The 19,074-nt window shown below is 41.2% G+C and overlaps 1 protein-coding gene across 1 annotated transcript in view; it reads left to right on the forward strand.

Moving 5' to 3' along the window:
• LOC122808344 (ADAMTS-like protein 2) overlaps nt 1–19,074 on the forward strand; it is a 1,521,014-nt gene that overhangs the window by 1,493,089 nt on the left and 8,851 nt on the right. Inside the window, exon 17 of the mRNA XM_044079311.1 lies at nt 15,187–15,331. Within this exon, the coding sequence (XP_043935246.1) occupies nt 15,187–15,331 (145 nt within the window). The remainder of the gene's footprint in view (nt 1–15,186; nt 15,332–19,074) is intronic.

Below are 19,074 nucleotides of genomic sequence, written 5' to 3' on the forward strand. Positions count from 1 at the left end.
GGGAAGGGTCCCCAAGATCACCACCTGATGGTGTGTCCTTTGTAGACATCCTAGCGATCCTAATACAAAGAGGTGGTTGGTATACCACAACCCTTCCCAAGAGGAATTGGTATTCCTGGAAGCCTTTAGGTCTGGCCCATCTACCTCCTGGTTGACTCCACCCACCAATGAGCTCATTGATTTGATCTCTTGGCAGGTGTGGAAGGAACCTGACTCTATTCAACCAATCCCCTAAAGACCGGACAGGATTCTGGCACCACCAAAGGATTGGGGGATTTGGAGTAAGGGAATACCTGTGGATGCTATGGTCATAGTGGTGGCCACAAAGAAGGAACTTGCAGAAAAAAAGTTCCTCTGTTCATCCTGTTAACAGGGAGTCTATGGTGATGGACAGATGTGGGAAGTTTGTGTATGCTTCAGTGACCTTTGCACTTTGATTACTGAACTATTTGGCACACTTTACTTGACTTCAGAGGTATTTGATTAAAGAACTTACCAAATCTCTCTCAGGGACCATTACTCACAGTTTGCCCTACAGTCCATTTCTCCATGAGGCTCATTTCACATACAGATGAAGGTACATCAAGGGAGGTGGGTTCAGGCATTTTCATTAGGGGGCATGCCTGGACCATCTGTGTGATTTTGCAGAGCCCTTCAAGTCTTCCTTTGTCAGTGCTCCTTTTGACAGAAGTTTGCTATTTGGCCCCAAAGTTAAAGACACATTATCCAGGTGCGATCAAGATTATAAAACCTTGTCTGCTGTGGGTGTACATTGTTTGACCCCTCAAAAGACCTTTTCCAGGAATCAATGAGCTGGTCAAAAAATATAGTTCAAAAAGTTCAGGGTCCCTTTCACAATCCACATGGAGATAGTTCCCCAATAGACAGAGGGAGGAACTCTAATGGATAACACAGTCCATGCAGCAGAGGTGGCCTGCAGAACCAAGGATTTAGCAATATCTTCTCTAACAGATCCTACCAGTTCTCCTGAAAGGAGGCCCAATTGTCCACTTCTGGAGGCTGTAGGGGTCATTTATCCCTGGCTACAGATTACAAAAAATTCATGGGTGCAAAGGATTATTTCCAGAGGTTATATAATTCCCTGTTTCCTTCCTCCCTGTACAGTAAACAAAATTCCTGATGTTCCACCCAGTGATAGAGGAAAGCAGCACTAGAAATAAAAAAAAAACTGCCAGAAAAGGAATCATTCAAGAGGTCCACCCAGACCAGAAAGAGTCCAGAACGTACTCAAGATTATTTTTAATGTCAAAGAAAACGGGACTGAAGACCAATTTTGGATCTCAACAATCTGAACAAATCAGTTCAGCACACAAAGTTCCAAATGGTCACAGTTCAGTGTATTCTGCCATTTCTGCACCAGGATGATTTGATTTGTTCAATAGATCTTCAGGATGTTTAGTATCATATCAAAATGAACAGACAATCCAGAAGATACTTACACTTGCAGCTGGGACCCAGTCATTATAAGTTCAGAGCTCTGCCCTTTGGTCTCATCACAGCCCCCAGGGTGTTCACAAAATGCATGGCAATGGTAGAATCTTACTTGAGACTGCAAGGATTCAGGGTTTTTTTCCTTATATGGATGACTGGATCATAACTGCTCTGACCAGGCATCAACTGATCAAAGCACAAGTTCATGTAGTCTAATTATGCTCTCAACTAGGAATTACTATTGATCACAACAAATCTCAACTAACACCAACTCAGATATTGCAGTTCACAGGGGCTTTGTTCAACATGTCTTCTTTGACAGCCTCTCTTCTTCTTATAAGGGTTCAAATGATACGATTCCAGGTCAAAAAGATTATTCGAAATTCTTTTCTCTCAGTGTGAATGATCCTTCAAGCATTGGTGTTAATGTCTGCTGAGATAGTTCTGGTTCTGTTAGCAAGATATCACATGGGAATCCTTCAGTGGACACTAGCAACTCAGTGATCTATTCTCCACCAGTCTTTATCCATCCAAATCAAGATAACTCGAGTATGCAGAAATTACCACCTTTGGTTGATTTACTCTGATCAAGTTCTTCAATGTCGTCCCTCCACCCTTCCTCAGCCCAAGACCATAGTGCCACGGATGCTTCCCAAATTAGGTGGACGGGACCACTTCTTACGAAAGACAGTCCAAGACACATGGTCTCCCGAAGGGGTCAATATGCATATAAATGTCTAAGAAATGAGAGCTGTACTGCTAATGTTACAGGCCTTTCAAAACACTCTCTTCCTGGACATTTGCGATTCAGGTGGACAATATGTCAGTGGTCTGGTATATCAACAAGCAAGGAGGAACCAAATCTTATCTCAATTGTCAAGAAGTTTTGAGAGTTTGGCAATGGGTGATCTCAGCCAATTAATCAATTTCTGATAGCAACACACATCCCAGGGAAACCAAAGTGTGATAGCAGACAAGCTGAGCAGGTCCAACTTAATGCCTCACAAGTGGTCTCTGAACATGAAAGTGATGGAAAAATTTTCTGTCAGTAAGGACAACATTGCTGTGATCTTTTTGCAACAAGTGCAACAGGTTCTTTGCCCTCATCCCCCCATTGGGGAAATCACTGAGAGATACTCTTCTTCACAATTGGCTCCCTGGTCTCCTCTATGCTTTTCCCCCAGTAGCTCTAATCCCCAAATTTCTTCAGAAAGTATCATGATTGAAGAGCACAGTCATCCTCATTGCCTCTTATTAGCCTCACCAGATTTGGTTCCCTTTCTTTGCCCTCATCTCCTTTGCCAACCTTGGACTCTGCATCCAACTCTGGACAGCCTGTCTCACCTGACAAACTCAGTACACCTGGATATTTTAGGCCTAAAGCTGACCGCATGGTTTCTACAATTTTGCTGATAGCTAGACAGCCCAGGCTGTCCTCTCCTGTCCTTCACATACTCTTATCATCCACAAAGATTCCACTAGAAAACTTTACAAAAGCAAATGAAAAAGGTTTGATGTGAAGTTGTTCTATCTCGCCATTCATTCTTACAGATGGGTTCAGAGCCGATCCTTGGCTCCGAGTCGGCCTACTACAAAACTCGAGGTCTTCAGACAGCTCTAAGCCAAGTCCCTATCCCATGATGCACCTAGAGTTACCTCAGATCTAGCTTGTCACTGCAATAAATTGGAGGTTCCTCGCATAGCTCAGGCCAGTACAAATCTTTTTTCTTCAAATTTATTATAATACTTAAAAAATATATTTTTTCATATATTACTCTTTAGACTTAACTTAGCTCTTATAGCTTATTGTGTAGTTTTCCTTTCCTTGGTGTGCCTTTTTTTCTTAACTCATTGTTAGTTCTCTTGGCCACGTTTTATTTTAGGCCTTGTTAAATCTTTACTGTAGTTTGAATAGTAGTTTATATAGTAGTTGTGTGCCTTTGAATAGTGACTTTTTCTGTCACAGCTTTGAATATTTAGATATTTAGTCTTTAGAGTTTTAGATAAATAGTATAGAGAGTGTGTATGCTTATTAGCCCATAGTTTTAAAAGGGCTTGTTTGATACTTTTTTGGGTGTGTCTAGTCCATTACAGTACCGTCTTGAGATTGTGTGTTCCAGTATGGCTGACCAGGATAAAGATAAACACCCTAAATCAGGGTTTAAGAAATGTCCTAAATGTGGACAAAAAATTTCTGTCACTGACTGTCATGTGAATTGTGTTTACTGTTTGGGAGCATTGCACCTTCAGGAAAGCTGCTCCATTTGTCATTTTTTCTCTTCTAGGTTCTCCATTAGAGAAAGAGAAAGTTAATTGACAGAGGTTTAGTCAAACCATTCTTTCAAGAAGCTTTGAGCGACCAGGACAGGTCTAGCAAATCCTTAAAGTCTTCTAAGGCTTCTACTTCTTCTGAGGTAAAAAAATTTAAAAAACCTTCGATGTTGGTTCCACAGCCCTTGGAGCCAACCATCTTCTCCTTTCGGTGCTGGTCCCCGGTTCTGGAACCAGCATCCGAAATGGTTAGTCTCCACTCCTGTAATCTGTACCTCCTTCTATCCACTCATCTCGGTCTTTGATCAGCCTTTCAGATTTCGGATGTGGATTGTGTGGTGCAGAAGCTTTTACAGGCACCAGCCTTTCCTAATGTTTTATCGTCTCTCACCCAAACAGCTTCGGAACCGAAGACCCTTTTACCATCAACTACTTTTCCTCCTCCAAGCCATACCGGTCCTTCAGAGCTGGAGGAGTTGGACTTGTTGATCGTTGAGCCTTCAGAGCCGATGCCTGCTCCAGTGTCCTCAGCTCCATTTACTCTGACATCCTTGGTGCCGATCGAGAAATCTAGGAGCCAACACTCTCTGGTCGGGTCCAGGGAGGATAGTCGGACCGACTTGTTGGTTCTGACTCTGCCTCTCGGGGCTTCGGCTCGGATGAGCTCAGCTCCTACCTCTGGCTCAGAGCCCATTGTCCTGGTGGTGGGGTTATTGACCATTTCCTTGGATCGGTTGGTCCCTTCTCATTGGAGCAGAGGTGCCTTCGAAGCCACAAGGAGAGTTATGTCTCCTAAGACATTTTTGACTTTAGGTCTGGCTACCTCTTCCCCAAAAGCACCCGTGTCTGCTTCTGCTTCACAGGTCCTTGCTAAGCGTAGTGACCCAGAGCCTCAGGAAGCCCCATTGGGTGGTCCCTGCTCTTCCAAGACCTCACCAGAAGTCCCCACTGATGAGGTTCCCAGGAAGAGAATCTGTAAGAGGAAGCATTTAGACTTCCCACAGGAGTCTCTCACATCCGATACTGACTTGAATGAATCAGAAGGGTCCCCACGGTCCCCCTCTGAGGATATCTCTTTTGCTGAGATATTAGAAATCCATTGGCAGAGGGGTGACTGGCAGTCCAACAACCCTACTGAAGATGAGTCAGTTCTCCTGAAGGCTTTTGGGTCTCAGCCCTCCACCTCTTGGGTGTCTCCTCCCTTTGATGAGCTTATGCAGCTGGTCTCACGAAGGGTGTGGGAGTCTCCTGACACCATGGAGCCTGTCCCCAGGAGGCCTAATAAATTTATTTCTGCCCCCCAGGATAAATCTTTTCTTACTTAGGGAGTGCCAGTTGATGCCATGGTGGTGGCGGCAGCCACCAAAAAGGAAATTTCAGAAACTTCCTCCTCTATCCATCCTCCTAACAGAGATTCTAGGATCATGGATAGATATGGGAAGTGCATGTACAGTTCAGCAACCTTTGCACTGTGTTCGCTCAACTATCTCGCCCATTTTACTAGATTGCAAAGAAATCTCCTAAAAGAGCTCGGAGATACTCTTCAGGGTGCAGTAGCTGCAGGAGCTTCAGATAAAATTACCTCCCAGCTTGCTATCCTCAACTCCATAGTAAACTTGTCCATGTGCCTCATTTCATATGCAGCTGATGGAGCGAGCAGAGCAGCAGGTACAGGAAATACTCTTAGGAGACAATCCTGGATGTGCTTATGTTCCTTCGCGGAGCCCTTTAAGTCATCCTTTGTCAACACCCATTTTGATGGCTCATCCCTTTTTGGGCCCAAAGTTAAAGAAACTTTGACCAGATGTGAGCAGGAAGGAAAGACTCTGTCTGATGTCGGAGTCCATTTTTCCACCCCTACCAGACCCTACCCCAAGGCTCAAAGAGGAGGAAAGATGTGGTTCCATAAAGCCCAAGGAGCCTTTCAGGACACATGTGGTGAACCCCACTCCAGTGGCAGAGGAGGGGGCAATAATGGTAGATGCTGCCCTCGTGGAAGAGGGGGTCTGCAAAACCAGGGCGACAGAGATCAGTTCTTTGGGAAGCCCTACCAGCACTTCTGAAAGGAGGGGGTCATTTATCTTTGTATCCAGATGCCTGGCTCAATATAACAAATGACAACTGGGTACAAAGTATCATTTCCAGAGGATATTTCATTCCTTTCGCCACACCCCCTTCACTGACAAGAAAAATCGCGGATGTTCCACCCAGTTACAGGGAACAGGCAACAATAGAAGTTCAATCGTTGCTAAGAAAAAGAGTCATCCAACCAGTCCTAGCAGACCAGATAGGATCCAGAACTTACTCAAGATTCTTTTTAGTTCCAAAAAAGACAGGGGACTGGAGACCTATTTTGGACCTCAGCAGATAAACAGAAAGAAGTTCCAGATGGTCACATTTCAGTTGATACTTCCCCTTTTAGGGAAAGACAATTGGATGTGCTTGATTGGCTCCTCAACGCCACCACTAGGCATCAACTCATACAAACCAGGGATAGCACTCTTTCACTCTGCAGTCATCTGGGCATTACAATAAACTCAGAAAAATCTGCCTTGTCACCATCGCAACATACCATTTTTATCAGAGCAGAATTGGACATCACCACCACCACCTTGAGACTTCCAGCAGAAAGAGTCTTAATACTCTATCAGCAGGTCTACAATATCATATCTAAAAACAAGGCTCCAGCATCAGAAGTACTAAAATTGTTATGCATGATGGCAGCCACAATATTAGCCATACCGTTGGGTCGCATGCACATGCAGATTCTGCAATGTCTGTTGTTCACTCAATGGTCTTACCAAGAGCTCCCAATGTCTCATCTTATAATGATCACAAACACATGCAAAAAGGATCTTCAGTGGTGGTTGACCTCTCTTCATGTCATGATAGGTCGTCCTTTTGTTCTACCCCCACCAATGGCCACAGTGACCATGAATGCTTCCCTGATGGAGTGGGCATTTTCTGGGAAGAACAGCCCAAGGCACATGGACCAATCAGAAGACACATCTGCATATCAATGTCCTAGAGATGAGAGCAGTACTTTTAGCATGGCAGTACTTGCAGGACTCTCTTCCTCTGGGTACAATTGCGATTCAGACAGACAACATGTCAATGTTCTGGTACTTGAACAAACAAGGAGGAACCAGGTCCTACTCCCTTTGTCGCAAGGCCCTAAGAGTATGGCAATGGGCTACATCCACCCAGTGCTTTCTGTTAGCAATGCACATCCTGGGGAAATCCAAAGTGATAGCAGACAAGCTGAGCAGAGCAATTTTGTTGCCCCATGAGTGGTCCCTCAAGAAAGAAATAGTGGACAGGATATTCCACAGGTGGGGCCAGCCTTGTTGTTACCTTTTTGCCAACCACATGAACATGAAATGCAGAAGCTACTTTGCCCTGATCCCCCTCTGGGAGAAGCCCCAAGGGACTCACTCATACACGTTTGGCCTCCGGGTCTCCTGTATGCATTCCCACCAATTCCCTTGATACCAAAAGTACTACAGAAATCAAAAGCCCTGGGAAGGACCATCATTATAATAGCCCCTCATTGGCCTTGTCAGATTTGGTTCCCATTACTTTGACTTCATCAATTGCAGGACCCCCGGATTCTGGCCCAGTTCCAGATCTTCTGATGCACTCGTCGGGGGAACTTCATCCCTCTCTTCAGTCTCTGAAGCTAACAGCTTGGTTGCTCCAGTTCCCATCATAGCCAAGTTCCATAACCTTTCTGATGAGATGCAGCAAATTCTAATATCCTCAAATAAATCCTCTACGAGGAAGCTATACCTTAGCAAATGGAAAAAAAATTCTATATGGGCCTCTCAAAACAACATTGATTCCTACCTAGCCCCTTTCACCTCTATACTAGAGTTCTTGACCATGATGTTCAATAAAGAAGCTGCAGCAGCAACAGTTCAGGTTCAACTTGCTGCTATCTCTAACTTTCACTTTGGATTTGAAGGATTGAACATAATGTCACAAACTATCCAAAGCCTTTCTCAAAGGGACTTTTCATCTCAGACCACCTGTGAAATCCCTGTATACCCCATGGAATATAAATTTTATGCTTTCTTGCATTATTCTCCCTTCATTCGAACCAGCCTCCTCATGCGATTTGAAATATTTGTCATGGAAGACTATCTTTTTAGTAGCTAGCACTTCTGCCCGCAGAGTGTCAGAGCTTCAAGCCTTGTCCATTAAGCCTCCTTATTTGATTTTTCATGCTGACAGAGTCTCACTACAAACCAGTCCCTCCTTTTTGCCTAAAGTTTGCACTGAAGCTAACCTTAACCAAATTATTGATTTGTCAGTGTTCTTCCCCAATCACTCCAACAACTTAGAATATATACTGCACAAGCTTGATGTTCATAGACAGCTCAGATTGTACTTGGATAGGACAAAAGAGTTTAGGAAATCAGAACAGCTTTTCATTTCCTTTTCAGATTCCAGAAAAGGTATCCAGAAAAGGTATGCCAGTGGCAAAAACAACTCTGTCTAAGTGATTATCCGATTGTATAACATTTGTTTATTTAGTTGCTAATATGCCCTTACAATACAAAATTAAGGTTCATTCTACCAGAGCAGTGTCTACATCCTCTGCTTTTTATGCTAGACTCCCTATAGACATTTGTGCAGCAGCCACTTGGTCAAGACCTCATACCTTTGAGTCTACTGTCCTGAAAAACATACTCCCGTGAGCCACCCGAGATAGATGGTGCTTGGGATGCTACCCATCTTTAAGAATGAACGACGAGATAGAACAACTTCACATAAAAAAGTTATGTACTTACCATAACATTCCATGTGAGTTGTTCATCTCGCCTTCATTCTTACTTCCCACCCTCCTACCCCCTCCAGGGTTTTTCGAAGACTAAGATGCTAGATTTTTCATGGTTGCTCAACCCTTCTATGGCTTTCTCTTACAGAGTGATAGAATGACATGTGGTATTATTATAAGCAGCAAACAAGATCTAAGGTAACTCTAGGTGCATCATGGGATAGGGACTTGGCCTTGAGCTGCCTGAAGTCCTTGAGCTTTGTAGTAGGCTGACTCAGAGCCGAGGATCGGCTCCGAACCTATCTGTAAGAATGAAGGCGAGATGAACAACTCACATGGAACGTTATGGTAAGTACATAACTTCTTTTTTTTGGGGACAGCAAAAGATATTGACCCCTTTTTCGCACCAATTCCAAAGGTTTTGGTGTTCTTAGCTACAATTTTTAAAGAGGGAGCTAGTTCCTCAACTGTTAAGGTACAGCTAGCTGCCATTTCTAATGTTCACATAGGAATCAATAATTCATCTTTAGCCTCTTTCAAACTTTGTAAGGCTTTTATAAGGGGTACTTTTCTTCTCAGACCTTATTTTAAAGATCCTACTCCCCCGTGGGATTTGAGTTTAGTGTTACAATCCTTGATCCAGTCTTTCTTTGAACCATTGGCCAAGTGTGAACTAAAATTTCTAATCTGGAAAAATGTCTTTTTAGTGGCCATTACCTCTGCTAGAAAAGTCTCAGAACTTCAAGCCCTATGTTCTAAGCCTCCTTATCTGAATTTTCATAAGGATAGGTTATCCTTAAGATCCAATCCATCCTTTCTTCCTAAGTTAGTGTCAGAATCCCATATCAATCAAACTGTCAACCTCCCGGTCTTCTTTCCAAATTTCTGAAACAAAGAACAGTACATGTTGCACTGGTGGGATGTCCATAGACAGTTATATTTTTATCTTCATAGGACAAAAGCTTTCAGGAAATCAGATCAGTTATTTGTCTCCTTTTTGGACTCAAAATTGGGCAAACCAGGACTGTATTTCGTTTGTTTACAACAAATTGGGTTTCTCTTTGCCAAAACATCTAAAAACTCATTCCACAAGGTCTATGGCAACTTCTTCAGTATTTCTATCTAGATCTCCCTCATACCTTTATTACTCATTACTAATTAGATCTGGTCTCTAGGGGAAGAGCAACCTTTGGCTCAGTGGTGCTCAGAAACATCCTTCTTTACAGTCCTCCTGGGATTGAGGTAGCTGGGGACTCTGTCCCAGTCATTGAGGAATGAATAAAAATGACAACATCAGATAAAGAAGTTATGTACTTACCATAACATTCCATCTGTGTTGTTCATTTTCATTCCTCCTCAACTTCCCTTTCTCCAATCCCACTACCAATTTAACTTCTAGAAGGATCAGTAAATGCTAAAGGAACCAATGCTCCTTTGTTTGAGCCTCCAAATACTGGTATAGATAAATTTCCTTTATTCACTAATATCAGCAAACACAATTTGAGGTATAGTAGAGTACTAATGCATTATATGAGAGCTTTCAGTGTTCCAAGAGATAGAAAAGGCAGCTGAGTCAGATCCAAGGGTCGGATCCAAATCCAATCACCGAGGAAGAATCTAAATGGACAACACAGATGGAACATTATGATAAGTACATAACCTTTTTTTTTGTCTACAAAGTTAGCCACAGTTTATGATCAAAGGCTAAAAACACTAAATGAAATAAATCCATATTGTACACGCAGATCCATATCCTGCAAAATAGCATAAGCTTTTAATTATGGAAAACTTTGTAAATAAATGTACAAGAGTTATGCACCTACTGGGGAATTTAAGTTGACTTTGTGATGGCAGGGCTAACATATTTCAGAATTTGTTTCATTATGTTTTGCCAGTTATTCGGGGTATCAAAATGTTTATTGCATGTCTTGCTTGCAATCTCTTTTTCATTTGTGCATGATAAAGAAAACTTTATTCCTAAGGAAGTTAACATTTCTTAGTGTACTTCTCACAAAATTAAGTGAAATGTTTGCAATTAAGATCATGTGATTATAGGAGGTTACTAGGCCCTAGAGCCTTTTTCAGTGTAGACATTCATGCCTCAGTTTTCCCATTTATCAATGCCCATGGCATGACTTAGGGCATCTATAGACTGTCCCTGTCCATAAGGGTTATAGGTGAAAAGTCAGGGGTTAACATGGAATTTCCCATCTGATGGTCCATATTTCATTTGAATAGGCTTAGGAAGAGCTCTGGTTCACATGAATGAGGAGTGTGTTCCAGAGAAGAGATAATCACTGACATACATACCTGTCCCTCCAGCATGTTTTGTTTATGTCACAGACAAGGTTTAGAGCCTCAGATCAGGTAAGTATAGTGCTGTTTGTTTTGCAAATGTGTAGCAGATCTATCAGGGTTGGATTGGAGAATGCCTTGTAGGTTAGGTGTAGGTCACCCCTCAGTAATCTGTAGGAGACCGAGTACAGGGAAAGGGCTTTGAGGCAGTCTGCACAGGACGTATTATTTACAACCTGTATTCTTTTAGTGAGGAACCTCTGTGTCTGCTGGAGCTGTTGCATATGCCTGGTCAGTTATATGACGAAGGATGTATTGTTTTCGATTATTAGTCTAAGAAGGGCTGAGTATAGTGGGACTAAGATCTCCTTAGATCTGGATGCCATGCCCATACTTATAAGCTGTGTGACGTAGAAGGATTTTCTCACTAACATGGACATGTGGTGACCAAAACTCAGGTTACTGTCAACCTATGTTCTAAAGTCCATTACCAATGGGTCTACTCTTCGGGGAGTGTTATCAATATTGTAATTTACATAGGTAGTTGTCTTCCAAATAGTATAATTATGCATTTTTTTTGCACTGAGCTTTAGGCCATGGTTCTGGTACCAGTTACTTCTCTGTGTCAGGAATCTCTACATCTTTGGGGGACTCAGTGACTGCACTCAGTTTGCAGTCATCTGCAGATTTGGTCAGCCTAAGGTTCTCTGCATTTACCTTGACTTCAGAGGAGTATATTCCAAACAGGAGAGGTCCCAGCACCAAGCCCTGGGGGACACCACTAGTAACATGCCTCTTGGTGGAGGTGGATTCTCACACCCTAACTTCATATTTCCTATTTGTGGGCTATTTGGCTATGCATCAGGTGACATAAGGATTTATGCATAAGTCTGTGGGTTTGTCTATGATACCCGAGTGAGAGATTGTATCAGATGCCTTTGCTGGGTCAAGGTAGGCAGTATGTAGCATTTTGCCCTCGCCCATGGCTCTTGTGACTTTCTCAAAGAAGTCCGCCAAGTATATAGGCACGACCTTCCCTTGATGGAACCAAACTGGGATGCATCCAGTGTTTAAAGAATTCCTAAGTTTTTGTTTATCAGGTCTACAATAATTCTTTATATGGCCTCACAACCTATTTATACTGGGGTTCCACCAAGATGACTTGTTTTTGGAGTTTGTCCTAAGTTTATTGTGGTTTGTAACTGCTGTTTCTATGCAGTTATTTGCATGCTTCTACAAGGTTTCCATAAACACTTCTGCATGGGCCACCATGTTCTCCAAATTTGGGGAGTTTGGAATTTAGCTTTGCCTTCACTTAATAGGAGTTACTTTGCCTTGGAAAATTTCTTAAAGGATCTGGGGTTTGCTGTGAGTTTAGCCTTTAAATTTATTTCAAGGGTTATTGCTTTCTGATATATTCTGACCAGACATTACACAAGGAAGGGTGTGCAAAGTTCCCTCATAGTTGTAATTACCAGATCTAGTATATTTGCACACCTGGTAGGTGTGTAGACTAGCTGTTTCAGGGTGTTTGCATTGACAAAATCTGGGAATCTTTGAGTCTGCATTTAGTGGTTGTGTATGTATCCCAGTTTATGATGGGATAGTTGAAATCACACATGAATATGGTGCTGAGCTGAATTTTGAGTGGCTCCAGTACATTCAGGCTTGTGGTATGGTTTTCCTGGGTCATAGACTGGGACAAATATATGGTACTGGACTTTATCTAAAGTTAGTTGGACAAGGAATAGCTCAAACATGTCATATTGTTTAACCACTCTTGAGGTATGCTTACTTTTTTGTAGACTGATATACCTCCATTTCTTGTCCCTCTTTGTGCAGTATCTGGTCTAAATGTATGGAAGCCATTACATCCTTGTACTGGCAGGGTGGCTTCCTTGACTTTAAACCATGCTTAGTAATGCACAGATGTCAGCAATCTCTAGCTTGAGGAGTGCTTCCAGTGGGTGGAGCTTCTTGTGTAGACTTCTAGCATTGAGTGGTAACACCTGCAGTTTATCTTGCATAGACTTCACTATGTTGGAAGATGTATCAGATTGGCATTGCCTAAAAAAAAAGCTACTATCAGGTGGATGATGTTTGGGCCAATATCCGAAAGCCTAGTGGGGACAGATGCAGACCACCTCTGGCAAAGCAGCGTGGTCTGTTGATCATGTCCTCCCAAGCTAACAAATATTGGAATGCCTTAGAATGACACCAACAACTAAGCCAATTGTTAAAGGCATTTGTGTTCTGTTTATATTGTGGTATCATCCTTGGAGAAAGTAGAATGCTGCTCAATGCTAGGTTCATACATACCTGGGACACATAATCTGAAAGCTCTATCATGTCTCTTTTCATATAGTCCAGGTAGGTACATCTCAGATCATCAACACCCACATGGACTATGACAAGAGTCATACTTGTACTTGTGGTTCGATGTCCTGAGTGCATGTGTGATCTGGCGGAGCTTTGCCCTGATGCGCAACCTACCATGATGTGTACTTGCTCAGTCTGTTGATGGAGCATCAGTATGTCTCACAATAGTCTCTAATGAACAGTATATTGGGTGATGTGGCAGTTTGCCTTAAGGGCTTAAAGGTTGAGACATTATAAGATGTGGCTCTTTGTGTCCTAGGGACTGTTGTCTTTGTAGAGTGTTTGGGAGGTTGCTGAGAGCAGCATATGGGAGGCCTTTGAGGTCTGGATAGATTGCGTTTAAGTGCCTGTGTGAGTTTATGTGTCTGATCCATAGTAGATGTAGTGTGTGTATTTTACTGGCAACCTGTTTGAAAATATTGGTGTCTGTATGCAAGAACTTTGCCTCCAAAAACATAGTATAATTACATCTCTCATGTACTGTGTCAATCTGCTTAAGAATAAGGTGATTGTCAGTAAACATGAGACAATTGCTACATTGCCTCAAGATGCCCATTTCTACCAGGCTGGCTACAGAGACAGTAGCAAAGTACACATCCATGGCTGTGGATCCTCTTTTTTGTGATCTTTGAGATGGTGCAACTGGAGTTAGAGTTGCTGAGCTTGAAGGAGAGGTCTAGGACTGATCTAAAACAACACTCTTTTAATGATTATCAGTGGTCAAACTAGATGGTCCACACTCTACTAGCCAGTTGAGAATACAGCAGAGGAAGTTTTATCTGGACAATTACAGTTCTAGATACCTGCTTTTATATATGGCACTGCAAACCAGTGTTGCATTGTTCAGCACAGTTTATATAAGATGATTTAGAGAGAAATGCAATCAGTGAATAGTAAAAATGCAATATGTAAGACTCAGATCCTGCAGCAATTCAAAATTCTCTCACTGTTGTGAGTGATACTACAAAACTAAGGCTGACAGGCCACATAAAATACAAACAGTAAAAAACAGTACAAATTAAATAAATGAGGCACAGATCCTATAGCAGCTCACAATTCTTCCACTACGGTGAGAGGTAGTACTACAAGACTAAGGTCCCTGACCAAAAAATGCTTGACTTTTGGTAAAAACAAGGAAAATGCAGTAAAGAACAATACACAATAAAGATTAACTCTGACTATTGCAGTGCGCACAAATTGAAATGGGATTATATGAAACAGAGGTTAACTTGAACATTAAGAATCTAATGGGAGTGCCTTATCTTTTTGACCAGTGTCCAGTAGAAATAGCACTGGGATGGGCTTGCAAACACTAATTTACAGTAGGGGCAGGCAGCTAAAAAGGCAACAAGTTTAAAATCACAACTATAGTTGGGTAGGTCAGTGTTAAAAATCCAAAAAATCAATGCAGTCTAACAGCAGTTTTAAACTCAGAGCTCTTGTAGCTGAAGAGAAATGTAGGTGAATACTTTAAATAAGAAAACTGTTTCTCAGTTTCTCCCAATAATTCATATTTCAAAAATGGAAGTTCTTCAGTAAATGAAATTAATAAAAGTATTACAAATGCATAACATTCATCTTGTTCTGTCAATAATTAATAAACCAAGCAACATAAAATTCATATTAGAATATGAAGTTCATAAAAGCTTGTTGAATCAGGTGTGTTTTAAGCTTGGTCTTGCATCTGAATAATACATGGAGCAGTAATTGAAACAATATGATAGCAGAAACCCTTACAATATAACATTTACAGATTCATTCTGCCTTATAGTTCAACAGTTATTTCTGACAAAACATGAAAGAAAGCAAAAGTAAAATTAATTTAAACCAAACTTAATGAAAATATAGAAAAGAACACATAATGTTTCACAGATGCAGACATTGTTGCTTACTAGTTCTTGTTAATAGTCAATGTTAAACATTTAATTATAAGATATTGCACCTTTGTATTTTATGGCATTGTTTTTGTTTTATTTTCATTCTCTATTTTTATTTTGAATAATCCATAGTGCAGCAAAACTTGTGGCAATGGAGTGAAGGTGCGAGAAGTGAAATGCTACCAAGGAGATGAGCTAGGAAGTGGATGTGATGCAGTCAGCAAACCAGAAGTAAAACAGACATGTGAAATTCAGCCATGCCCCATTGAAGCACCAGGTAAGGCTCTTGTATTCATTGCAGAGGGCTTCTAATGTGTTTCTAATTGAATAATTTGGGGTTGAAATACAAGTCAGGCAGACAGAAGGCTGAGTGTTACAGCAGAAACTCTAGGAAAAAGTCTTTTATCAGTGACTGTTTCCCCAGCAAATTTTGGACTCAGCATAAGATACTGCATGCTTTGTATGAAAGACCAAAGATAGAGTGTTACGTGTAAGTGCTTGCATTTTAAGCTGTACGGCAAGAATTAAATTGATTTATTTTACAAAGCTCGGTTATCTAACTGCATTCCTTTCTGTATTCATATATATATATATATATATATATATATATATATATATATATATATATATATATATATATATATATGTGTGTGTGTGTGTGTGTGTGTGTGTGTGTATACAGAAGCATAACCTTCCATTAAAATGAAAGTTAGTCGATCCTACGATGATTGAAACCTAATTGTCAAAAACCAAAACCTTGATTCACAAAGGATTGGCAAAAATGTTTTTTGCACGAGGGCAAGCCCCCCACACACACAAACACACTCCCCGCTAATTAGCTAATTATATAAAATAACTTAGAGTTCACACTGCAGGGAAGTAAAGGGCATATTCCCCAATCCCCAGTGTACCATGATCTTGTACTGGCAAAGCTGGTAAATTTTGATCAGCTGAACCAGCTGTACCAGTAGTTGATAACTTTCTATTTCAAAGAAAAGCTGTGTATATTCCAGAGTCTGGGAAGTCTCTGGGTCAGGAACCTATCCCTCCAGCATGTTTTGTTTATTGTGATGACAAGGTTTAGATCCCTGGAGCATGTGGCTCTGAGGGATTGGGATTTCTTTAAGTGTAGCATGTCCAACAGCTCTGGGTTTGACATGGCCTTGTATGTTAAGCAGAGATCACCTCTGAGTAGACGATATACGACAGAGTATAGCTGGAATTTTTTAAGGCGGTCAGCTTAGGGCATCTGCTTTAGGCCTGTGATTCTTTTAGTGAGGTATTTCTGTGGCCTTTCCAGTTGTTGCAGATGTCTTAAGAGGTACATACCAAACGGGGCATTGTATTCTATAATGGATCTAATGAGGGATGAGTACAGTGGGACAATGACCTCCTTTTTTCTGAATGAAAAGCCCTTAGTGATGAGGTGTGCCACATAGAAGGATTTCTTGACTGTTGTGGCGATGTGGTTATCGAAGGTGAGACCACTGTCCACCTGTGTCCCTAAGTATCTTATCACACTTTCAGTGTTTAGTGTACTGCCACCTATATGGTAATTCACGGGTACATGTTTTTTTCCCAAAGGGGATAACTATACATTTCTTGGCATTGAGCTTGAGCCCATGGCTCTGGCACCAAGCATCTGTTTCTGAAGACCATTTTGTAGAGTATCCACATCATTTGGGGATTCAATAATGGCTCCCAGTTTGCAGTCATCTGTGAACTTTGTTAGCCAGAGTCCCTTAGTGCTGGCCTGTACTTCAGAGAAGTAGATGCCAAACAAGAGTGGTCCCAGGACTGAACCCTGAGGTACTCCACTTGTCACTTGTCTGGAGTTGGATTTGGAGTCGGCTACTTTTACAGTGTGGGTTCTATCAGTAAGCCAGTTAGCAACCCATTGGGTGATGTAGGGATTAATGCCCAGCTTAGTAAGTTTATCTATGATTCCAGAGTGGGGGATGGTGTCAAAGGCCTTGGCAAGGTCTAGATAGGCTGTGTAAACCACCTTACCCTTGTCCATGGCTCTGGAGACTGATTCAAAGAAGTCAATCAGGTTCAGGAGACAAGATCGGCCCTTCACAAACCCAAACTGGGTGGGGTCCAGTGTTTGAAGGTTGCCAATGTCTTTGTTTATAAGTTCCATGATAATACGCTCCATGGCCTTGCAGATAAGGCTCGTCAGACTGATGGGATGGTAGTTTCCGGGATCCAAAGTTGATCCCCCCTTGTGGAGTGGGATAACTGTAGCTCTGCGCCACTCAGTGGGCACAAAACCTGAGGTAAGGCTATGATTAAACATGACAGGTGAGATGCCAGTTCATATTGTAGTTCATATAGTACACAGCCCGGGATGTCATCTGGTCCCATAGATGCTGTATTCTTAGCTTTGGAGAGTGCGTTTTTTACCTGTGTGGCCGTTATTACCGGAATTTGACAATCTTCCGGTATTGAGATGGGCCATTTAGGGGGTGAGAGGGAGGTGAAGTTGGCACTGAATTGATCTGCCAGGATATTGGCAATATCCTTAGGATCAGTATATTTAATGCCATTCTGTTTTAGCTCAGAGCAAATCTGAGCATTGCCATTTAGATTCTTGACATAGTTATAGAATGCCTTGTGGTTGTCTTTGGAATCTTTGGCAATTTTATTTTATTTAAAGTTAACATGCAGTATTTTATACAGCCTACTAACTATACATGTTTAACAGCATCTTCTGTTCTAGACTCCACTGAAAACCCTGTCAAAGCTGATCTTTCACTTAGCACTCCCATATTCCTTTATCTTTGCCTTGACTCTGCCAGTCTCTAACAGGGAAGGCAGTCTCTAACATGCAGTCTAAACTCCTGCTTAATCGTATCCCACTCTATTCCCTTTTCCTTCCAGAGTTATTTGTTCCCATTACTTTATTCAGTGTATTTATTTAATCAACCTCATAGCCTCAGTTGAGACTGTGAAGATTGCAGACAGTCAGACCATGTTCAAAAATTCTTTCTGCACAGTATCCATCAGTTTGCTTTTTAAAATTGCTTAAATCTTCTTTTCTATTGTTAAATGATGGCTTATTACATAGTTTACCCTCCTTAAAATGGAAGAAATTCCTTTTAATATTCTTCCCCCACAGCATCCATTAGTTCGATTTTTAAAACAGCTTAAATCTTCTGGTTTTCTGATATTAAGTGGTACCATATTAAATATTTTACCCCTCTTAAAATGAAATAAATGACATTTGATATCTAGTTTTGAAACTTGAGTTACTAAAGCACTACTACTCCTTGTATCAGTCTTGTGTTACTTAAGTACTATTACTTCTTGTATTTGTTGTATGTTGAGTAAATCCAGCATTCAAAATGTGTCCAAAGTTTTATTTTTGTAATTTTTATACATAAGTATTAACTCTCCCTTTACTAATCTATAGCTAATGGGAAACAGTTGCTTTAGCCTGTCATTAAGCTTAAGCATGTATTTTTTCTTGTGAATGATTTCTGAATCATTTAAAGTTTCCTAGTCTTCGGGAGGTTGTAAGTACAAGGTGCTCCACAATATTCAATATTTGGTCTCACAGTGGATTTATATCAATATTTATTTCCATCCCTACTAGCTGTAAATTGCAGCAGATCTGTCAAGTATACACTGGGTTCAAATCTATGTCAGCTATCAACCTCTGTCCTCTAGTCCTTTATTTTATTTACACTTGGCAAACTATTGTTATTTGGTGCATGAGGATAAGTTGTATTAATAACTGCAAAATAAAAAAAAAATATTGCATTTTTTTGTATTAAATGCCAGCCTTTTCATTTCTAACTAAAGGTTATGTGTGTCTGTAAACTTCTGCACTTTGGCTTGGTACCTAGTATTTGTCATTACAGTTCTAACTTTTGCCTCTTAGGCAAACTTAGTCACCCATATTTTTTCAGAAGTGGACATGCAGACATAAGTATGGCAAATAGAAGCAGTCCAAGGACAGAGCCTTGAGGAGCTCCAACCTCCACTATTTTTCATTTAATAGAGAAGTGTCTATTT

Source organism: Protopterus annectens, chromosome 8.part0 (assembly GCF_019279795.1).
Source record: "Protopterus annectens isolate FY-2018-M chromosome 8.part0, PAN1.0, whole genome shotgun sequence".
Lineage (NCBI taxonomy): Eukaryota > Metazoa > Chordata > Ceratodontiformes > Protopteridae > Protopterus > Protopterus annectens.